Raw genomic sequence first — 22,153 nt, forward strand, 5'->3', positions numbered from 1 at the left:
AAGGAGCTAGTAAAAAAAAGAGGCTTGACAAATGAAGCAATCCTTGTTAAAAGACTTTATAGTGGCTCTACTGTACAGTGAAGAAGAGGATGAGGAGTGACAACGTCGCCCCGGAGTGGAAAATTTGCATAAAGAAATCCACGGCAGAGCAAAAATACAACAAATCACTTTCAATCCATCAGGTGAATGACATTGATACAATTGTGTGTGTCTGGGTGTGTAAGGGTGTGGCACTTGTGTAGTTGTGTAGCCATGGTGATGGAGGAGGAGGCGGAGCTTACATACGTACATTGCGTGTTTGTGGTTTTCACTAATTGCACTTGAGGATGCAGGAATGGGACGTTTTGTGGAGCTTCTATTTTTACAAAGAAAATCCCATACATATGTGGTTTATAAACCTGGTGGGTCGCCACTCCCCCCCCCAAAAAACATGTTGGCTTTGAATGCTTACGAGTTGAAACCTTGATTGATGATTAGGCATCTCTAAGACGATTATTAGATAATAAACAAAAACCATTAACATATTAAAAACAAAAAATGAGGAGGAGGTTTGATAGAGATGAATTCACAGTGCACAACATACAGCAGATATGTTATTTTGGAGCTAAAACATTGAAAAAGATTCACATAGCTAAAAGAGTGCGACGGAAAAAAACCCACAAAGTATTAGTGCATGTTATTTAAAAGAAACATTCTGTCTGGATGCAGCAGATTTTCAAACCTGAGTGCCGACGGGTATGAAAGGTGACGCTAAAACTGGGGATTGGACGTACAATCAAAGCTCCGGTGTTTGCATAAAAGTCAATCCCGCCCGCCGCTTTTAGCATGCGAGCGTAAAAGGGGAGGCAGCTAAGTTTCTCACATAAAAAAATGCAGGTGTAATAGGCATGCCAGGCCACTAGTTGGCAGTGTGTTGTAACGAGGGATTACCGTATCGGCCGGAATATAAGACAGTGTTTTTTTGCATTGAAATAAGTCCGTTTGTACGTACATTTTCAGTATTTTAACAAACGTGAAATTAAAAAAAAGGTGATTTTTTAAAAAATAACGATAAAATTATTTTTACATTCAGTGCGAGATTTCAATCGCATGCTAACAAGCGAATTGCTGGCTTTTTTTGGGGGGCTTCATTATTCCATTTTGTGTATCGTGCCGACAATTGTCGTTTCGACATTCGTACAGTGTAAAAATAAAACGTTTAGCTTAGCCTTAGCTGCTTTTCCAACATGGAACATGCGAGTTGAACATTTTGAGATCACATTCACGCTTTGATATTTGAAAAGAAACATTCAGCATCGAAACGAGACCAAGCTTTAAAAAACAGCAGAATGACTTTAACAAATTGTTTTCTCCATCGAAAAAGTAAGACAAATTCCTACTTCTACATTTTTAGGTGCACGTTGTGAAGCAAACAACAAAAATACCATTGATTGTGAGAGAAAAATGTGTCAAAAGTCTTGACATCTTTTCCATAGGTACCTTTTTTTTCGTGTTGTCAGTGTTGCGTGTGTTTTGTGAAAAATTGTTTGGTTAAACGTAGTCGCTCGTTATCGGTGAACACACAAAGTTTGTTAAGATTGGTGCGTTCAATGTTGTCGTTATTCCCAGCTCAGTTTCTAGAAGTGGGCGGTTCCTGGTGGGTTTCTGTAGAACAGTGCTTCTCAAAGATTTAACGGCAAAAAGTATGTCAACTGCGGTCAATTTGGAATTGAAAAAGTTATCAAGTAACCATAAAATGCCCAAAAGTCAACAGAACGCAAGCAGTGAATTTTTTTTGGGCCCGCTCGAGATCCAGTTGGCACGAATCTGGCCCGCTGACCCACCGTTTAACACCAGTGCCCTAAATATTTAAAAAAATGAAACTGTCGAATGTTAAACTATTTGGTGGAAAACTCTGAAACAGTACCTAAATCTATGCGCTCTATCGTTTGGAAAATGTGCATTGAGCTTTTCTTACCACTAGAGGGAGCCCCTTTACCCCTGCTGGTAGTCGCTAGCAGAATTTGAGAAGCACTGCGCTGGAGAGATTCCTCCACAACAACATTCGTCCACATGGGTCGACGGGAGGGGATTTTGTGGGGTGACTTTTGTGGAAATGAGACATCCGGGTGGATTTCTCCGGCTGTGGGGAATTCCTCCGAATGGCTTTTTTTCCGGATGTCAGTCAGTCTGAAGGCCGCCAGTAGGTAAGAACACAGTGAGAAAGGAGAATGCGAGAGAACAAAAGGCGCCATGGACGGCCTGGACGAGAAGGAGGAGGAGGAAGATTAAAAAATAACAAATCGGGACCTTCAGAAGAACTTGTCGTCGATGCGGAAGTGCGGCCGGGTGACGTCGTCCGGGTTGATGAAGACCGAGATGGACTTCCCGGGGTTCTCCGTCACCAGCTGCTGGAGCTTCTTGGCCAAACGGTCGTCGGGCTGGTTCTCCCCACCGGCGTCCGACTGCGGCGAGGGCGAGTTGGCGCCGCCGCCCACCCCGGCGCCTCCGCCGCGCCACTGCAGCTCCACCGTCAGCCTATTGGCGGCCTTGGCGTGCTCGATGGCGGTGCGCAGGTGCTCGGCCGGGTCGGAACGCACGGACGACAACTTGCGGGCGTGCAGCACGGCGCCGTCGTCCGACAGGTTCTCCAGCATGTTGCACTGCGGGATGAAGTAGTTGGGGCAGGTCTTGTTGACCAGGCAGTGCTGCAGGTCGTCCACCAGGCCCAGCAAAAAGTGGGCGGAGAGGTCGTCTCGCGCCAGGTAGCCGGCCGGCAGCCGGTCGCAGGCCCACAGCATGACGCTGCGCAGGTGGTAGGGGCTGAGCGCCTTGGGCCGCGACAGCAGCTTGACGATGATGGCCTTGCACGCCTGGTAGGCCTGCGTCAAGCCGGGCGAGATGCACTTCTTCAGCTGCACCTCGCTGCGGGCGAACGACAGGCGCCACTCGTTCTCCCGCCGGCCCTTGTGCGAGCAGGCGGGGAGCAGGTAGAAACCGCTGATCACCTCCTCCTCGGTGATCTTGCCGTCCCAGAAGTGGTTCTCCATCAGCCAGCTCTGGGCCACGGCAGGCCAGCCCTTGAAGGAGACCACGGGAACCACGTCGTAGAGCATGCGGCTGCTGCCCACGCCCAGGATCACCGACACCACCGTGCCGTTGCGCTCCACCTTCTCCACGCGGGGGACGCCCCGTTGCGGCTTCTTCTGCACCTGGTTAAAAACACTTTGTTTGTGACTTTTTGGAGGACTTGTCAGACGGCTTTTGTGTCAAAGACAGACCTCCAGGAGCACCAGCGAGACGGCCTGATAGAACCAGTCGGCCACCAGCGTGGGCGAGAAGAAGAAGTTGGCGGCCCCGCTGATGTGCTCCACCACCGTGCAGCAATCTTTCCACTTGCTGATGGTGCCCTCGTCGAAGAGACGCAAGCTGAGCCACGAGTGGCCCAACGCCGAGTGCCTCATGTCCAAGGTGACCGGCTGGTTGCGGTCGTGCAGTTTGAGCGCCGGCACCAGCAGCGTGAAGTCCATGTCGTAGTCGGCCCCGCGGGCGTACGTGCTCAGCTCGTCCGGGTCCATGTCCACCACGCCCTCCCGTACGCCGCCCGACAGGAGGAGGTACTCGTTGGCCACCGGCAGCTTCTGATCCAGCTTCTGGACCATACCTGGAAGCCACACAGGTGTCAAAGTGGCGGCCCGGGGGCCAGAACACATCATTTTGTGTGCAAAGAGAGGAAGAAAATGTAGGGTATTTTGTGTGTGTTACAGTGTCTTTTGTCCAAGCCGACGATGAAGTATTGTTACAAATATATGGCATTTTACCAGCAGTTTTTCAAGTTTTTTGGGGAGGTAACCCCTTTTTAGTGGCGTATTTTTGTCTGTTCGCGTACTGTGTGATGCGTTTGTGTGTACCCCACCCAGCATGGAGAAGATGAAATCCTTGGCCGTGTGGATCTCCAGAGCTCGCTGATCGTCGTACTCGCGTTGATCGTGCTTGCTGAACTCCTGGATGAGGCGGTTCAGGTCCTCCATGCGGGCCGCTGACCTGAAGTCCAATTCGGGCCCGCCGCCACCGCCGTGGGGCAACCTGCCGGCGCCGGTGGCGGCCATGGTGGGGCTATTCCCGAGGCTTCCCGCAGAGCTAGCCCGACTGGAGAGAGCGGGGGCGGCCATCGTTTCTCCTCCACGGGGGGTTTCGCTCGGGCTTCACACGGTGCTGCTGATGATGATGCCCGGGACGATGAGCAGAAACGGGCGTAGACGAACTGAACCGACACCAGGGGACAGCATCCACAATCTCAGCCACAATAGCTAAAATGATAACCGTCAAAAAGGTGTTGCACTTCCGCTTGTTAAGTTACAATAAAGGCAATAGCGTGTCCAAATGTGAAATAAACGAAAGAAAACATACTTTTTAAAGTAGATATTAAGACAAGATATTTTCTTTTACGTTTATATCACGCATAAGACCAATTAATTGGATATCAAGAACGCCAAAAATGCTTTATTGTGAAGGATTTGGAAGAAGTGGCCACGAAATTTGTCTTTCTAGCGCTGCCTTGACACGTTCATATTTTGTTTTTGTAGTTGTTCGTTCTTAATCCACGAGACGTCGCTATAGTTTTTCTGCAAGCCACCTCCTTCCATCTTCCTCCCTGGCCCGGAAATGAACAGTCTCTCCAACATGGCGGCGTGGGGAAACTACGCCGTCCTGTTCAGTCGGACAGGAACGGACGTTCTCCGGGTCGCGAGGGGTGGCAGGTAAGAGACGGAGCCGAAGAAAAGGACCCCAGGTCGGCTATCCGACAGTCTGACTTTCGCTTTCTGTTGTTAACTTCGTCGAAGAGTGGAGTCAAATTGTGCTAGCTGGTCAGCTAAGGATACCTTCATTGAGAGCTAGCCGTGTTTTAAAAGTTACTTTGACATTTCTCCATGGTTTATTGATTTTGTCAATGCTAAAGAAAGCATTATAAATACATAAATGTCCACACATTCGCCATGTTGACTGCTTACTGTATGCTAGAAGGTGTTTATTCGTCTCAGAAGCTATTTTCTCATTTCAAATGGTAATGTTTACCTTTCTATACGATATAGTATTTTATAAAGTTGACATTATTTTTCAAATAATTCATTTGTCAGGTTTTTTCCCCGTTTTTATTGTGAACCAGATGTGAGCTTTGAATAAATATCAGTTTATTCTAACTTAATTCACACGCAAAAAAAGTAATGACGTCATTAGCATTGATGTTTTCTCCATTTTCTTAGCAGGTGGACACAAAACTTGCAGCAGCGTTCCGGCTTCCGGAAGGTTGCCAGGAAGTCAGAAAGCAAAAAAGTTGAGCATGAAGTCGGACACTTGGACACATCAGAGGTGGCGTCCCATCGGCGGACGTCACCGCCGGCTCCCCCTCCATCGTCCGGCTCGCCACGAGCCTTTGGACGCCTGGTGCGTCCGCTGCTTTTCACTGTTGGGGTAGGAGGCGCCATTTCATTAAAAAATGCAAAGTATACCAGTCGTTTGTAGTTGTAGTTTGCTGACTTCCCGTCAGTTTACAGGCTGCTCCTTTGGCTCAGCGGCTATCTGGCAGTACGAGTCGCTCAAGTCTCGCGTGCAGAGCTACTTTGACGAGCTGCGAGCCGATTGGCTGGAAAGAGTGCGCCCACAGAAGCGAGGGGACGTCCGTAAGGAGGTGAGTTCAAAATCAGGGCGTCAATGTAATTTTGATGATCAATAATCAATAGCAATTTAATTTCTGCTTGATCCAGGTCAACCACTGGTGGAACACATTAAGCGAAGGACAGAGAACGGTCACCGGTGAGAAGAGCGGTCGCTCGGTCATCCTCTCGTTCCACTTTTTGATTTCCGCTGCGTTTGTCCGCAGGCATCATGGCCGTCAATGTGTTGGTGTTCTGCTGCTGGCGAGTCCCGCGGCTGCAGCGCGCTATGTTCAAGTATTTCACCGCAGACCCCGCCTCCAGTCAGACCAACATCATTATTGGCACTTTGGAAGACCAAGAGCGCCATTTTTTTGTTTTGACATGACGCGTGTTTGTCCGCAGAGACGTTATGCGCGCCCATGATCCTGTCCACCTTCAGCCACGTGTCCTTCTTCCACATGGCCGCCAACATGTACGTCCTGTGGAGCTTCTCCACTAGCGCCGTCTCCATGCTGGGACGGGAGCAGTTTATGGCAGTCTACTTGTCGGCTGGTAAACAAATCTAAAAACAATAACAAAACATAAACTGCACTTACACCACCCGACCACCACAGGGAAAGGGGGCGCTATAGAGCGATATTTACGCTATTTATTTTCAAAAAAGTCATTTATTAGATCATTTTGAAACTAAAAAAACATGCCCATGGTCCTCTACCCAAGCAAATGATATTCATATTCATATCTATAGTCATTTTTTTAATCTGATGGTTTAATGTGTGTTCTCAGGAGTGATTTCCACCTTCTTCAGCTACGTGAGCAAAATGGCCACCGGGAGGTTTGGCCCTTCTCTGGGAGCGGTGAGACCGCCACTTCCCGCGTCTCAGACCTTCAAATCCTGGCACCGATGCTCTGACCTGTCGTCTTTTTTTCCCCCATAGTCAGGCGCCATCATGACCATCTTGGCTGCCGTTTGCACCAAAATTCCCGAGGCCAAACTGGCCATCATCTTCCTCCCAATGTTCACTTTCAGCGCCGCCCACGTAAGAACGCCCGCCCGTCCGTCCATCGTTTGACTTTTTCGCTAAATCTGTGTCTCTCTACAGGCCCTCAAAGCCATTATCGCCATGGATACGGCAGGTTTGGTGCTGGGATGGAGGTATTTCGACCACGCCGCCCATTTAGGAGGCGCCCTGTTTGGCGTGTAAGTTCAAATAATGCTGGGCTTTCGAAATTAGCATATTTTCTCGCATATAAGCCATATTTGTAACTAAAAAAAATGATGATATGCATATAAATTTGGCTTAGAATTTTCATTTTGTTTTCCCTTTCCCATTTCCTCCCCCAGTTGGTACATTCTCTTCGGCCACGAGCTCATTTGGAAGAACCGGGAGCCTTTTGTCAAATTGTGGCACGAGCTACGGACCGGTCGCGGTGGTGGAAACGGAGGTGAGCCGGGAGCTTCCGCCTAGGACCTTCCAATGGACTCGGATGCAATTACGGTCCCCATTTTTGCTCAAAACTTGACCAACGGTCATCGTAAAGACTGCATTTTTTTGCGGGGGGTTTCCACAGCTGATTTCAAAAGTTTCAAGTCTTGAGAAAATTGTTTTATTATAGGATGGCAGTGGTAAATGTTTCTGTCTCCAGTAAAAGTCAAATGCAAATATTTTCAATTTCATGTGATTATTTTTTGAAGCATTTACTATCATCCTGTTGGCTGTCATTGAGCGATTATCATGGGACATGTTCATAGATTCACTTTGTTTTTCCTGCCACTCCATCTTGTTTATGTATTTATGGAACACCAATAAAGACTATGAAAACATTTTGAAGAAAAACTGGTTGCTATAGCAACGTGATGGAGATGTGGAGTTATAGCTCTTTTTGATTTTGGTCCATTTACAAGTCACATTTGATTTTGGGTCACTTCTTGTCAATTTTAGGGCCTTTTTGGGTCACTATCCATTGATTTTGGGGACTTTATGGCTCACATTTTTTTATCATTTTGTAACATCTCTACTTTCTGGTCACTGTTGATTTTCCATAGAATTTCTATTTGATGAGTTCACTTGCTTTCAATTTTGTAGCATTTTATTTTTTTGCCCTTTTTGGGATTTCCACAAGAAAATAAAACACTGGTCACCAACTGAAACAAGTTGTCCAAACAAACAAAATCTGTTTAACAGTCTAAAGTCCGCCAAGCTCTGTCACACACAAACTTCATTTCTAAAAAGAAACATAAACGTTCTACCTTATGGACATCAATGAAGCTTCAATCCGTACAATTGCTCTATTCATTAATTAATGTCATTTTATTTAAGCCCTGTGGGCATTTGAAGTGAAACTGCGTAGTGGTGGCGTGTAAACAGACGTATGTTTTGGAGAGCCATTCTTCTGCACAGTTCGTTGACCCGAAACCCAAAAGTCTCGTTTCGGCGGTCCGTTTTCGCGCCAACGACACTCCGCCACTCGTAATCGAAAGCGCCAGAGGAGAGGACATCACAGAAAAACATCACCCAGCCTGCCACCTCCAGGCTTGAGTAGACGGTAAGATTTTGACGCAAGGTCATCATCGGCATTGATTTTTTATTTGGAACTGGAATGAGCCAGGAACTTTTTATATGGAATGTTGGACAGATGTCTTTGGTTCCTTTCTGGTTAGGCTAATTGACGTCTTCTATCTAGACGATATCTAAAAGTCTTTTAAATGATACAGATTTTATAATGATTGAGGTTAGTGTGTTAGTTTTGGGATGGAGGGTTCAAACCCAGATCCGTACCCTCCTTTGTGGAGGATATATGCTCTCCCCAGGCTTTTTCTGGGTACTCTGCTTTCCTCCCACATCCCAAAAACATGCAGGCTAGGCTCATTTTACTGAGCAGTTTCTGATTGCGTTTGCATTTTGGCCTGGGCAGGCAATCATGTCTGCCAGTCTGCACATTTGCGGGCTGGTCGCGGGGGTGCTGTCGTGGTGCCTGCAGTCCAGCTGCACGTCGTCGCAGCTGTGGAAGGTGCGGAGTCAGGCCGAGTCTCTGAGTAGCAGCCAATGGCAGTTCGAAGGCCTCTGGATGAGCTGTGCCGCCAACTCGCTGGGAAGCTTGCAGTGCTCCAAGTTCAAAACGTTACTCGGGTTGCCAGGTTTCAAACCGTCCACCGCCACTCCAAGGCAACCCATGAGTGATCAGACACAACCAAATGTTGCTAGCATCTTTTAACACATAATTTTTCTTCAGAAATGGTCAAATTCAATGGTTTTACGGGCAATTTGAAGGGTGTGGCTTATACCCGGCGCCGGCTCATATGCCAGTAAATACGGTATTTGTTTTGGCAGGGCCCGTGCAGGCGTGTCGCGCACTCATGGTGTCATCTCTACTGGTGGGCCTGGCCTCCATCATCGTGGCCATTTTGGGCCTCAAGTGCAGCCGGGTGGGCGGGGACAAAGGCCAATTCACATTGAGCGGAGGCATCATGCTCATCCTATCAGGTGAGCGGACGCCGGGGGTGATTACGACACGACCTGTTTGGGTATTTTATTTTGTGCAGGTGCGACCACCTTGATCGCCGTGTCTTGGTACGCCGGCAGAGTAATACACGATTTTTATGATCCGCTTTATAATGGCATCAGGTGAGTGATGATGATGGTGATGATGGTGGTGGTGGTGAAAAGGATCATGATGTACGTGGGTTGCAGGTTCGAGTTGGGCACGGGCCTCTATCTGGGTTGGGCGGCGTCCGCATTGGCCTTTTTGGCTGGCGCAATGCTTTGTTGCTCCTACAGGAGGAGCTCCTCGCCTCCAGAACGGTATGTATGTGAGCAAATGTTCCTTCAGTGTTCCTTATGCGCGCTAGACGGCGCTGCCGGTAAGCCCATTTGACACTAAAAATCCTTGGTATAAAATGATAGCGTTTTGTACTTTCTCATCTTTCAGTTATAACTTGCATTTTAAAGAATTAGCTCATTTCCCTTTCGGATGACGCCATTTCCCTCCATCATGGCGCACACTAGTGACGTCACACAACACCCTAAACCGTGTTGTGTGCAAAAAATGTTTTCATTAGCAGTGTTCTGCTTCCATAGATACATTGTAGTTCTTTTGATGCCATTGTCAACGATAGACGTCAAATAGTGTACTTTTTAAATTGTTTGCTGTGAATTTAAATGAGTTTATCACTTTGTATGTAGACGTTCGATCCATTTGAGCTAGTAGCGAAAGAAAGGCACGTTCATTCATTCGCTGCCTGACCTTTGACCCTCAGTGGCAGCAAAAGAGTTCATGTTGATGTGATTTGACCTCACGTGATGATGTCACCTGTCCCCGCAGACATCTTTCCTACAATTACACAAGCAAAGGCATTCCAAGTCCCAACATGAACATCTACAAAGCGGCGCACGTCTCGTACGACGGCGATAGCGCCAAAGCCTACGTGTGAAGTGGAACCTGAACGCATCATCCCAACGGGAAGCAGCAGATTTTTGTTAGCCTTTTATTATGGGACTTTTTGTTTTCTTTGTAATAATTATGATCAACTTATTGTGAATCTTGCTATATGTTCATGTTATAATAAAAAATGTTTTGTTATCACAGTTAATTTTTTTATCGTTTTTCAGCTAATGGCGCTGAAAGAGTTAAATAGATTGAGTTCAGGTATGGAGGGGTTAAATCAACAGATGACAGAAACCCCCGGGGATTCCCCATTTAACATGACGTCATTGTTTTGTCTATTTGCAGCTCACTTCTTACTGTATATGCACAGTACACTTATTTTTAGACAAGCATGTGTGTGTGTGTGTATGTGTGTGTGTGTGTGTGTGTGTGTGTCAAAGGCGAGGAAGAGGAAAGCGTGACCGTTTCCTGTTGCAGCTAGAAAATAAAGCAAACAGGAAATGAGTAGCACAACTCTCCCAGAGCCGGAGGAGATTGTGGACGAGATGTAAGGAACCATCTTGGAATGTTCGTCTAATCGTCACAGCAGAAAAAGACCAAAAGTGCCAAAAGGTAAGACGTCCAATCTCTCGGCCCATTGGCCCGCCAATCATTGATTCCAGATGGCCATTTGGCCAAAAAAAGGGACATTTGACTTGAAATTTGGAAAGAGAGGGTCACCTCCGTGATTTCCCGGTCCGAAAGGAGCGGACGTTCGTCATTGTCAATGGCGCCCAGATGTCATTTTTTTGAGCGAAAATGGCCTTTTATGTCTCCGTTGGTTGGCTTTGGATTCGATGGGTTAATTAGGGTGGTCAAAATGTGAAAAAAATGGAGGTTTTGAGTCCTAAACTGGGTTTGAAGCAATTGTTAGGGCCTCCAATTTGGATTTACAAGACCTTGTTGGCATTTAAGAAAAGGATATCAAAAAAGTTGAACTGGTTCGGGCTTGAATTTAAGATTTGAAGTTGGTTTTATTAGCGTTTCAATACTTGACATGGAAGCTAATTGTTTGTGCAGACCGGCTTTTGTTGTCACTTTTTGTACATCAATCTGTTAAAAGTGCCATGAAATCCTACAAGTGACTTTATAATGATAGCAGATCAGATGTCTGACACAATAGCAACAAAAAGTTGTAATATTTCAAGTACGGATCTTAATTAGTCTTTGTTTTCAGCCGCCTTGGCCTCGCCCAGTAAAAAATGTTTTTTTTTTTGCAGTCTGCTAGCATGCTATCCATTGGCTTTCTATTCAATTTGATGTTGTGATGTCACAACCAGAATTGACGGAATAAAGAGGGCGTTCAAGGGTTTTAGGTGTAATCACAAAAAATGGTTAAAAAATACATTTATATTTAGTTATATTTATAATATGACATGACCACCATTTACTAGGATATTTTAACCAAACAGAGCAATAATAGAATATAAGAATGAAAGTAGAGAAAATTAAATATAAAAATAACAATGACATTTGAAAACGTCCAAAAAATACATAATACGTGTTATGTGTATATTATATAACAGTCATGTCATGAGGGCAAAATAGTGAAAGTATGAAGATGAACGATTATGAATGTCATTGTTACCTTTGGAGTTTTTTAATGCAAGTTCATATTTGTGTTCTTTTCCAAGATTTTACAACTCACCTGTGCTGAAAGTCAATGAGGATTGTGTCAGCGCTTTTAGTAGTGTGTATACCAATGCGTGTGTGTGTGTGTGTGTGTGTGTGACTGATGACTGATGGGTCCTATAGTTGTAGGAATGCACACGCACGCGCGCGCAGTACTTTTCCTGCGGGATATATGTGGGCGTGGTCCATTTAGAGGACGCGCATGTGACCTCCATACACAGGAAGTCGAGTTGTCACTCAACGTCAGCCACTTTATATCATATGACGACATTTCCGAGCGTCCGTGAAGGCAACACGGCTCTCCCTTGCAAAGTACCACTTTGGTTTCGTCCGCAGCGGGAACCGAACCCAAACTGGACGCAAGCTAGCCAAAACGCTTTTTTAAAGACTTTTTGGACAGCGGACTCACTCATTCATCCTCCAAAGTTCTTTTCTTCGTCCCACCGAGTCGCCATCATGGCTTGCAGTGGTGAGTGCTCGAGCTCGAGCCCCTCGTATTTCAATTAAGAGCATGCTAATTAAAGTGCACGAGTCAGGCGAAACTTGTCGAACACGACGAAATGTGACGAAATGTTTAACGTTAAATATCACGTCATTCTATCAACAAAAGTTTATTTTGGCACTTGTTAACATGGATTGTTTGGAATGGATGCCGGTGGATTCCTATGTGGTTGGTTTTCTATCTTTCTTTCTCTTTTTCTGACCGAAAAATGATTTAAAAGGCACACAATGGCTGCCAGTGACGGTGATAGACGAAACACAGTTGCTTCAAAATGAGCTCTTTGTTTACATTTTGCAGCAATTAGCTCAAATTTCGACCCAAAACACTGAAACACAAAGGCCAATAACTTCAATGTTACATGTAATAACATGTGTTAAAGTTGATAACAACTCCAATTAATGTTCACTGCTCAAGAACATTAAATAAAGTAGATTTGACGTCTTTCCCTGTCAATGGCAGTGCCTCAATCAAGAAAATGCAGTTTTTTTGTAATGTTGATGGAAAGATATGTACAGCTTAATCAAGAAAAATAGATTCATTTAATACTTTCATTTATTCTTTCAAAATGACATTTTTTTGCCAAAGGTCCGTCCGTCTTTCGACTTAATTTTCTTTTATGATTCGGTTCAACTGCGTTCATAATGGTTACAAAGTTGCGTAATACTGTTTGTTAATCGTTGACGCGACTAATCTTTTTGTAATCATCTTTTTTTTCTTCAAATGTGTTCCTTTACAGGTAAAAAAATCCTACTGGGACTGTAAATACAGTTTATGGTTTTCACTTATAATTTTAGTAATTCTATTTATCTGTTTTTGAAAGATAAAACAAAAAATGAATACAGAAAAAATGAATAATGCAAACAATATGAAAGTTATACTGTTGACCAATATTTAGAAAAAAAAAACACTTATCGTCTATTGAGTTTGGCGATGTGTTCGGGTGCCTTAAGGAAAAAGTGGCGTTCAATGGAGTTAAGAGATGGAATAAATGATTGACTGTTCTAGACAATAGCGGCCATTTGCACGTGGAATGACTCAGACAAAACATTCCCTGGAATTTTCACACTTGTTAAAGAAAGACAAAAAAAATAGAACGTTGACGTTTTTTTAATTAAAATTCTGCCCCAGTGTTTTCTGGCACGTCAAACAAAAAGCAGCTGAAAGTCGACATCCGTCTTTTTCATCTCTCCATTTCCGGCCTTTTGATCCACGTCAATGAATTCATTGGTGAATGAATGAATGAAGTGGCCACAAAGAAGTCCAGTAGGCTTATTATGAATATTTTTCTTTTATTAAGCAGTGGAGGAAAAAAAAGCCAGCTGGGATTTTTTTTGGCTTTTTGCTGATGTTGGCAAGTTTCATTTCCTGGTAAAAAATAATAATAATCAAAGCATCTTCCGTTGAACTCTTGTGACCTCGGGCAGTGGCCTTTGACCTCATTTTTTTTTTAAATAGAAAAAGACATTTAAGAAAAGTTTCATTAGTATTTATTATTCATTATAAACTAAATATTAGATGTTTTGAATGCTATTTTTCCAAAAGTACATTTAAAAATATTTAAAAAAACAGTAAATACACAAATGAAATGCTGTTTTGACATAAATCATCATAAGTGCCATTTTGTTTCCCCAGCGCATTGACTGGAGTGACCTTTCATACCATACCCAGCGCGACCGATCAATTTGATGTCAATCGCCATTGAAAACGGGGCATTGGCTAGCTTGGCTCATATTTCAAATCATATCAACGTGCGGACTTTGAGCTCCGATAAACGCCAACACGCCCAAACCACAGTGAGAAGTTTGAAAAAGTCTACACACCCCCGTCACTCAGTCATTCTGTCGGACTCATTGTGGGTGGGGCCGACGTTCCGGTCACATGACTTTTAGGATCGGTCGCAGATGTATTGCCCCCCCCCTCCTCAAAATCCAAAAGGAAGACTCGCTGATCCTTTTGGAATGTCGGCCTTTACTTGTGCCGTACTGATCCTGCCATTATTATGGGATGTGCCCTTTTGAGTGGGTGTGCACTCACTGATTATTTTTGACTGACGATCGATAGCACTTGCAGACTTTTTTTCAATGATTTCCCAAAACCTGGCTAAGAATTTGGTAGACTATACAGTCGTAGCTCCCCCCAAAAAGTAGCATATTGCCTCATATCTGGCAACCCGATTCACTTGCGTCATTTTTTTCAAGCAAATCTAAATTGAGACATTCTCAGGCTCTTTGGCATTTGTCTGTATTTTCTTAACTCTAGGCCATGGAATTCCTTGTTTTGGCGATGAGATAACGCCATTGTCACTTTCTGGCTTTCTGTGAGTTTGGTGATGGATGACCAAATAACAGACGAGTTGAAGAGGAAGCCCCGATAAAGTGGACTGGAAGTGCCTTTGAATTATTTATGCCTGTTGTGTGTTCCCGTCTGCTTCCTTTGACATGGCCGGCTTATCTGCGGCGCCATTAGTCACAGACAAACACCAGCGCGCCGCCGCGTCCTGAGCGCGGGTCAAGGCAGGGCTTTCCACGCCCTCCCATTGGCTATCGTCGTCTCTTCCCGCTTTCCTGTTGACGTCGTCGTCGTGGATGGCGTCGACGCCATCCGCGACCAGTTGAAGTTAATTGGACATCTGTCACAGTCAATAAGTTCATTTTGTACCACCTCTTTCTTTTCTTAGGGTACTTCCAGGTCACTTTTGATCAATTTTGGATCATTTTCCTACTGGTCAGAGTTGTGCCTATTTTGCCAATCTGACTCAATTTAACAATCATCAGGTTCTTTTTGGGAGTGCCCAAAACGTAGCAGCACCGGGCACCGCTAGCTAGCTAGCATCTGTCTCAGTGGCGCCCCCTTCCTCGGTGGACGTCCTTCACGCTATCGCTGTCCTTTCCGCTTCATTGTTTGTGTGGCGGCGCTTCCGCGATGCCCTGCGACCCTCTTGAAGAAAACAGCGCGCTGCCCGGCCGTGCGTTTCCTGGCCTGCCGCCGAGGCCGCTGGGTATTTATGGAAGTCGCCGCGCCGCACAATCGCTTCCCGCTCGCATTCATACGTCAGTGTGTGTGTGCGCATGTGTGTGTACATGTGTGTGTGTGTGTGTGTGTCTATTTCTGGCAACAGCCGTTGCGCGGCTGGAAACTGACTACACCGCAACAACATCCGCACACACACGCTCCTTCACAAGTATTTTATGTAACACACACATCATATCGTGTAATATACAGTGGTACCTCTACTTATGAATTTTGTACATTTTGTAAGTTGGATTTTTTTCCCAGAGTAGAAAGGCATTTTCACATCTAAATTCTCTAATTGGGTCCCCGACATATGGCCAATTGACGTTGGATCCAAGATGGCGGCGTCCAGCGGCTCTATGCGCTCCAGTTTGGTCTCATTGGTTATTTACATAGCAATTTTGTCTTTTCTGGGTATGATGACAATTAGGCTATTGTTGAGTCAATGATGATGACAAAGCCTATATCCCATTATTATTATTATTAATGAGCAACGTGTATTTGTGTTTTCAGGATCCCACCCGCGCGCCACTCCATCATGCCCATCCTCAAGAACCTTCCGGTGCGCCTGAAGGGCGGCGCCACTTTGGACAACGCCCTATTCATTCGCAGGATGAGCCTCCAAATTAGCCCGCGCCACCACAACCCCTTCGATGACGAGGAGGAGGAGGAGGACGGCGGGCGCGGCGACCGCTCTTGGTCGCCTGCCGGTTCCTTCCTGGACGGCGACGACGCCGGCGAGCACGGGGGCGAAGAGGGCAAGAAGAGCCGAGGGGGCCGAGGCGGCTCGGGGAAGACCTCCTTCATCAAGTCGCCCCTCAAGAGTTTGGGCAAGCTGGGGAAGAACATGAGGTTGTCGGGCCGGGGCAAGGACGGCGACTCGCCCTCGCCGCAGGGGACTCCGTCCCCGGGGGACAAGAAAAAAAGAGGGCGCAGGAGCTCCGAAGGAAGTCTGCTCAGGTATTGCAAATAATCCCGCCCACAAGTAACAATACTTTTTTCTTGGAGTTTGTTGTTAATGCTAACTAGCTAAAACGCTAGCCTTCACTCCTGAGAAATGCTAACAGGTTTGGAACAGCTACAATATAAATGTCTTTGCTTTATAAAATAGTTAGCTTTAATATAACATCTCATTATACAATTATTATTATATGATTTTTTTTCTTGACAATGAGTAAGGATGGCATAAATGTATGTTTTGATCAGAAGGAGCTAGCTAAAGAGCTGAGAAATGCTAACAGTGACAAGGCAATTTATCAAATAGTTAACTTTGGGCAAATGCATGTCTTTGCTTTACTTTTCATAAAAAATAAGTTAGCCTAGACTGAATATCTGATTCTAATTCATGTCACTTTATGTGTATAATCAGAAGACCCTTGTTAAGTAAGACAGTTTTTGTTAAGTAAGACAGTTTTTCAGCAAAAGCAGCTAGCTAATGCGTTAGCTACCATTTGTATGGACCTATTCACCTGCAAAGGGAGCCAATTAAGATACTTTTCTAGTTCTTTAGCTGTGATTGTTGGATGATATAATAAATATGATATATCCATTTTTCTTTTGTTTGTTTGCTTTCAGGTTCGCGGGCAAATACCGCGACACGCTGAGCTTCCGCAAAGAGTCCATGGCCAACGGCGACTCCAACCTTTGCGACAGCGAGTGCGACTCTTCCAGCCGCCGCCTGTCCTTCATGAAGATGGTGGGGCTGGGCAAGAACAAGCGAGAACCCGGCGCCGACGCCACCTCGCAGGCTCCCGAGGAGCAGCCGGCCGGCAAGGAGACGGAGGCCCAGGTCAAGCCCAGGGAGCCGCTTTCAGGTAAAAACAAAACTATTACACGCCATTGTGTCTTTATGACAAATGGGACCTTCTAGAAGCCTTTCTTCTGGAACTTCTCCAATACTTTCCCTTCTAGATAGTGTGCCAGTCTTTTTTGTGGTAATTGGCCGTCCAGTGTTTGTTCTTACAAGTACGTTGGCCACTTTGCCCGTTCAAGTGTGGGCTTGCCGCCATCGGATTCGCTGACGTGCGTGATTGTGTGATTTCCAAACAAGATCTTTGTTTGCACCTTCAACAGGCTTGTGTCCCCTTCAAACACGGTCGTTCAGTCGCTAGCGCCGTCACGCCCGCTTCCAAACCCCCTTTCGTGCCGTCTCCGTGAACCGACAAGGTTCTGTTGTGCGTCACGCTCGATGGCGGAGGCGTTTGAGATGGTGGTTTTTGACAAAACAATAAATTTGAGCCTAAATGGTTTTCATTCAACTCATTGCCATCAAATCCCATTTTTTTTAATCTTTTATCGTGTTTACATTTCTTAGAAAAGTGAGAGGGGTTCAAAACAGAAACCGTTTGTTCAAAAGTAGGAGTGGCCATTTTTGTAATACAGTCATCCTCGATTATCGCAAATTCACTACTTTTAAGTTCATAAAAATGTGAAAATCCATGCTGAAACTCGTAAGCGGAAGTATTTTTCCTACTAGGACTCGGCACTGGAAATAAAAAGTCCTGTTTTGTCTCCAAAGTTTCGGAATAGCAAATGGTGGAAAAATCCAAAGTCATGGTGGTGTTCCCTTGAAGGATTTCAGTGGTGGGGACAGTCAATGATTAGCACGTCCTTTGCTAACTCCACGCAGGTCATAAAACGTTAATCGCTCCTAACGCGCCTCCCGGGACGGACAAAAAGAAGGACGTGTCCAAAGTCCCATTTGTCCTACAATGACGCCACAAAAGCTCAAGTAGATCACATGTATGTTTTCTTTTAATTAAACTCGATTTAAAAATGACTGGCCATTTCGAGCGCCACTAGTGGCCGCTTGAGGAATCGCTGACTCAGCTGTCAGTAAATTTCAATTGACTGGACGGCGACGCTGGTATGAGGAAGCGGGTGGACGTGGGCGGGGCGCCACCCACCCAGATAGGAGACATTTCCTGCATTGGAACAATAAGAGTCCTGTTCCTGCGTCGCCGTCCTATACGTCTAAATTTGTCAAAATGACATTCTTGATTGTTTTCAAAGTGGATCTCACCAATATGACACTTTAGCTTCCTTAACACAAACAATTCCACTTTGTATCGAGCACAACATCAACAGAAAAAAGGTCATTGAGGTCAACAGGTAGAAATATTTTACACCCAAGGAACATGGAAAAGTCCAGTCACAATTGCAGTATATTTCACCGGCCTGTAGGGGGCAGTGTCTACATTTTGGGCATTAAATCGGGTTGATGTTTATCTTTTATCTCCCCCAGTGCTGGAGATCCTCCAGCTGGTCAAGAAGCGCGACCTCCTGCTGGCCGACGCCCACATCCAGGAGCTTGAGCAGGAGTGCAACGGGGGCGCCGAGGCCGGCTCGGCCGCCGAGGACACGCCCCTCAAGGACGGCGGGCGGCGGAAGGCCAAAGACGTGGAGCTGCTCTACGAGGAGCTGCAGAAGGAGCTGTGGGCGGTGGTGCGCGAGTCTTTGCGCTCGCCCACCGCCGGGCCCAACTTGGGTCTCGTAGTTCAGGTGAGGTGAGGGGAGGGACTCGGGTTATGGGGTCTTTTCATAGGTTAGCCTTGTCAGATAATGTGCTTTGGTGCCGCCTTGTGGTGGGTGTACGCTATTGCAAAGCTCTTGTATCAAATTAATGTTCAGTAATCTCACAAATATTGTGGTTAATGTTGACCAGACATGCCCAAAATAATCAAAAAATTGCAAAATAGGGTCACCACAATTTTTCCGTGACAGGTCCTGCAGCAGGAGGAGTTGGTGGACGCCGGCTGCTCGTGGACGGGCGGCCCGAGACCGCGGCAGCTCAAGCGGCTCTGGAGGGAGGCGGTGGAGGACGCGGCCGACGGATCGCTGCCTCAGAAGGCCGAGTTCACCGCCGGCGAACTGGTCGGCTATCTGGACCGCGTCCAGACCCGCGTGCTGGAAGACCTGGACGCCGTCAAGAGGAACGTGCTCAACATCTACCCCGACGAGTACAAGGCCCTGCAGGTAAAAAGATGGTCGCTCTCGTTATATTATTACAAGAAGACGTAACCCTATTTCCCCCCTCAGGTGTACATGCAGAGTTATCACCAGGCGGTTGCTAAGCGACTCCAGGTCATTACAGAGCAACAGTTGCAGATTACCGACATTTATTCACTTTTGGACTGGTTACACAACATATACAACAGGTACAAACAAACTAAGAATCCACAAACATACACAAAGTGGCAAAATACTTTGGGAGTCTGGCTGATGCGTTCATGAAAATTGGAAAAAGCAGCATTCGACTAAATAGACATGTTTTTTTTCTTAGGAAAGTTTTGGCTAAAGTATGCGCATCGGATCCTTTGAGAGGGTCTCATCTGGGACCCCTGCTGCCCTCAGACGTCATCGACAGGCTGGAACAAGATTGCCTGAACTCCGTCAGGGTGAGAAAAAACAAACGTCAACTTTATAGCAGTCAATGGTGGAACATTTCCCAGACAAAAACAAATGTGGAAAAATACATGAAAACTCTGTTTTCCTGTAGGCCAAAGTCACCACGGAGTTTACTCAAGTCTTGGACGAGGAGGAGAAAAGATGGATGGAGATGCTGCAGGTGGAAGAGTACAACATCCCTCTTGCTAAAACTATTATACAGGTAAGCCCCTCCCCCTTTGTTGTTGTCTGGGTAACGCAGACACTCCCACAGAATTTTTTCCCTTAAAATGACATGTGTTTACAACTTTTTTTTAACAGAGGCTGCAAGTGGATCTGGAACGTTCCGCTTCCATCAATAAAAGTTTAGGCTCCAGAGTGGCTCAGTGCAGCCTCAATGGCCTGGCAGATTTCCTCTTCAGGTAAAACGGGCTCGGTTGTCACAATTCTCGCTCATCCACCAAATACCCATCTATTTACACGCTGTCGTCCTTTTCCCACAGTTTCCAGCGTAAAGTGGACTTGTTCCACGAGGGGATGCAGAGCGGATTTTTTGGCGAGCACGAGGACGGCTACGTGTCCAGAACCGTGGCGCTGGTCAACTGCTGCCCGCCGTTCAGGTTTGACCTACCGCCGTTTCTCACGGCACCAACACGCCTCTCCAATTGACCCGTCCCGTCAAAACGTGTACACAGAGCCTTCCTCCAGCGTTGCCTGCCGAGCCACACGGCGGCGACGACGGCGAGCGACGACTCGCTGCAGCGTGCCAATAAAGCGCTTGACCACATCGTCCACCAGGGGGTGCGCGTGCTCACCGACCGACTCTTCCTCCACATCAGGGTAAGTTGGAAGTTTTGGTAAGAAAAAATCATCCCGATACGCGTCGCTGATGTTTTTTTTTGTGTATGCGACAGCCGTCTTTCGAGCGCTTGGTGAAGAGGAAGTGGCTGAGCAACACGGAAGCCTTCGAGCAGATCGAAGCCGCCGTCAAGGAGCACTTTAAGAAATATCGGAGGATGGAGAACCCACCCTACAAGGTATACACACCCATACAGTACAGCGGTACCTCTAGCTACATTAACCTGAATGTTTTGTATGTAGAGGCATTTGTAGGTAAAGGCACCACTTTATATGTGATTTTTGTGCTCAGATGCTGGTTGCCGAGATTCACCGTCGTGTGACGATGGAGTACCTTCGCTCGGTCATGCGAGGCCGAATCATCTGCACGTCGCTTAAGATGAGGAAGAGGATGGCCGGGCGACTCAGGGATGAAGGACGGCTCATCAAAGTGCTTTTCAAGGACCTGGTATGTTCTGTGCCTTTTGGATTTAGGAGTTCATGAATCATGTGAAAGCCTAATTCTTTTTATAAACAAAATGTCAGGAATCGCCGTCGAGCTGGTTGGACGGAGCTCTGTCTCACATCTCGGAGCTCATCCAGCTGGAGGACATTCCCTCCATCCAGATGGAGGTGGGGGTTCTGGTTCGAGAGTTTCCAGATGTTCGGTCAGTCCCAAACAGACGAGCCATCCAACGTCCTGTTTATCTGGTCTCACCATTCCTGAATTTTGGGACTCTTCATTCCTTTTTGCTTTTGCCCTATTTACAGGAAGAAGCACGTGTCGGCCATTTTGAACATCCGCGGCATGACGCGGCAACGCGAGCGGCAGGAAATCCTCAACGTGGTCAAGGACATCGAGAACGGCGCGGGCGACGCCGGCACCGCCGGTCCGGCCCGCGTCAGCCGGGAGCGGGGGCTCTTCTCCGAGATCCCCGTGACTTCCGAGGTCCACTGCCTTAACGTGGGCTTGAGCCGTATGGCCCTGGCCGCCTCCTCCTGCTACGCCGCTCTGCGCCCCCGCGGACGAAAGGCCCGTTCGTCTATCCGGGACAACCCGGACGACGTCCTCTGAGATGTCAAAGACTGAAGATGTTCCCTCAAATGTTTCAACTCGCGTGGCTTCGGCCATTTTGATTTTTGAACTAAGCTAAACAATTGCTAAGTTTTTCCCAAAAGAAAAAAAAATCGTATTTTATTGTTGTTTTTTTAATACCGTGGGAACATTGGACACTTTTTTTCTTTGCTTCTATTGTTGCACATTTTAAAAGGGCATACAAATATGAATCATGGTACTAGATGACAATGTGCTGATTGTATTTTAAACTAGCACAGTGTGTGGGACATAAAGATGAACAAAAATGTTTGGCTGATTAATTATCGCTGAGATGTAGGTTTTGGAAAAAGCAATTTACTGACGTTTTTAATGAACTTTTAATGTACACGATGCAGGATTCTTGGAGGATTTCAATAATCAGCAATAAATGAGACTTGTACTCGCATGTAAGTTATTAGTAAAGAACACTGATTATTGTTAACGAGATGATTTGCTGTTGATGAACATTCCAGTAAAATGAGTCCATATTTGGCACTTTTCCAGGTTAAAACGCAGATAGAAGTTTACTGATTGAATTGTCGTCTTCTCGCGACTTTGTATATGTGGATGTATGTAAATTGATTAATGACAATAAAAGCAGATTCTATCTGTAACATTGTCTTCTAA

The 22,153-nt window shown here is 46.1% G+C and overlaps 4 protein-coding genes across 6 annotated transcripts; 3 read left to right on the top strand and 1 right to left on the bottom strand.

Annotated features, from left to right (window-relative positions):
* Window positions 1-40: 40 nt before the first annotated feature.
* On the bottom strand, window positions 41-4,289 carry LOC144200947 (nucleotidyltransferase MB21D2). The gene is made up of 3 exons (XM_077723338.1): window positions 3,896-4,289; window positions 3,261-3,643; window positions 41-3,191 (listed from the first exon to the last, which is right to left on the bottom strand). Exons 1-3 carry the CDS (start codon window positions 4,149-4,151, stop codon window positions 2,292-2,294), a joined length of 1,539 nt encoding a protein of 512 aa, XP_077579464.1. The 5' UTR covers window positions 4,152-4,289; the 3' UTR covers window positions 41-2,291.
* Window positions 4,290-4,616: 327 nt separating this feature from the next.
* On the top strand, window positions 4,617-7,461 carry parlb (presenilin associated, rhomboid-like b). The gene is made up of 10 exons (XM_077723305.1): window positions 4,617-4,739; window positions 5,244-5,451; window positions 5,528-5,668; window positions 5,745-5,793; window positions 5,861-5,956; window positions 6,039-6,188; window positions 6,423-6,493; window positions 6,575-6,676; window positions 6,740-6,837; window positions 6,982-7,461. The coding sequence occupies exons 1-10, from the start codon at window positions 4,645-4,647 to the stop codon at window positions 7,103-7,105; spliced, it is 1,134 nt and encodes a 377-aa protein (XP_077579431.1). The 5' UTR covers window positions 4,617-4,644; the 3' UTR covers window positions 7,106-7,461.
* Window positions 7,462-7,871: 410 nt separating this feature from the next.
* Window positions 7,872-10,227, top strand: LOC144200924 (claudin-7-like). The gene is made up of 6 exons (XM_077723306.1): window positions 7,872-8,183; window positions 8,553-8,775; window positions 8,969-9,121; window positions 9,181-9,262; window positions 9,329-9,439; window positions 9,960-10,227. Exons 2-6 carry the CDS (start codon window positions 8,559-8,561, stop codon window positions 10,066-10,068), a joined length of 672 nt encoding a protein of 223 aa, XP_077579432.1. The 5' UTR covers window positions 7,872-8,183; window positions 8,553-8,558; the 3' UTR covers window positions 10,069-10,227.
* A 272-nt stretch (window positions 10,228-10,499) lies between these two features.
* On the top strand, window positions 10,500-22,140 carry exoc3l2b (exocyst complex component 3-like 2b). 3 transcript variants are annotated; one of them, XM_077723257.1, is made up of 15 exons: window positions 10,500-10,634; window positions 15,721-16,167; window positions 16,783-17,021; window positions 18,452-18,708; window positions 18,931-19,182; window positions 19,246-19,364; window positions 19,490-19,604; window positions 19,706-19,816; window positions 19,915-20,015; window positions 20,097-20,213; window positions 20,289-20,433; window positions 20,508-20,630; window positions 20,744-20,899; window positions 20,977-21,098; window positions 21,202-22,140. In XM_077723257.1, exons 2-15 carry the CDS (start codon window positions 15,746-15,748, stop codon window positions 21,503-21,505), a joined length of 2,583 nt encoding a protein of 860 aa, XP_077579383.1. In that variant the 5' UTR covers window positions 10,500-10,634; window positions 15,721-15,745; the 3' UTR covers window positions 21,506-22,140. The 3 variants fall into 3 exon arrangements, with proteins under 3 accessions (XP_077579383.1, XP_077579380.1, XP_077579379.1); XM_077723254.1 differs by lacking the exon at window positions 10,500-10,634 and adding an exon at window positions 11,930-12,162; XM_077723253.1 differs by lacking the exon at window positions 10,500-10,634 and adding an exon at window positions 12,245-12,363.
* The last annotated feature ends 13 nt before the right edge of the window (window positions 22,141-22,153 follow it).

Source organism: Stigmatopora nigra, chromosome 8 (genome assembly GCF_051989575.1).
Source record: "Stigmatopora nigra isolate UIUO_SnigA chromosome 8, RoL_Snig_1.1, whole genome shotgun sequence".
NCBI classification, from domain to species: Eukaryota; Metazoa; Chordata; class Actinopteri; order Syngnathiformes; family Syngnathidae; genus Stigmatopora; species Stigmatopora nigra.

Coding starts and splice junctions, on each gene's coding strand:
- LOC144200947 (XM_077723338.1), bottom strand. CDS start 4,151: ATGGCCGCCCCCGCTCTCTCCAGTCGGGCTAGCTCTGCGGGAAGCCTC. Junction 3,644..3,895: donor TTTCATCTTCTCCATGCTGG/GTGGGGTACACA, acceptor TGTGGCTTCCAG/GTATGGTCCAGAAGCTGGAT. Junction 3,192..3,260: donor TCTCGCTGGTGCTCCTGGAG/GTCTGTCTTTGA, acceptor GTTTTTAACCAG/GTGCAGAAGAAGCCGCAACG.
- parlb (XM_077723305.1), top strand. CDS start 4,645: ATGAACAGTCTCTCCAACATGGCGGCGTGGGGAAACTACGCCGTCCTG. Junction 4,740..5,243: donor CGGGTCGCGAGGGGTGGCAG/GTAAGAGACGGA, acceptor CCATTTTCTTAG/CAGGTGGACACAAAACTTGC. Junction 5,794..5,860: donor AGGACAGAGAACGGTCACCG/GTGAGAAGAGCG, acceptor GTTTGTCCGCAG/GCATCATGGCCGTCAATGTG.
- LOC144200924 (XM_077723306.1), top strand. CDS start 8,559: ATGTCTGCCAGTCTGCACATTTGCGGGCTGGTCGCGGGGGTGCTGTCG. Junction 9,122..9,180: donor CATCATGCTCATCCTATCAG/GTGAGCGGACGC, acceptor TATTTTGTGCAG/GTGCGACCACCTTGATCGCC. Junction 9,263..9,328: donor CCGCTTTATAATGGCATCAG/GTGAGTGATGAT, acceptor CGTGGGTTGCAG/GTTCGAGTTGGGCACGGGCC.
- exoc3l2b (XM_077723253.1), top strand. Junction 19,365..19,489: donor TTACACAACATATACAACAG/GTACAAACAAAC, acceptor TTTTTTTCTTAG/GAAAGTTTTGGCTAAAGTAT. Junction 21,099..21,201: donor CGAGAGTTTCCAGATGTTCG/GTCAGTCCCAAA, acceptor CCCTATTTACAG/GAAGAAGCACGTGTCGGCCA.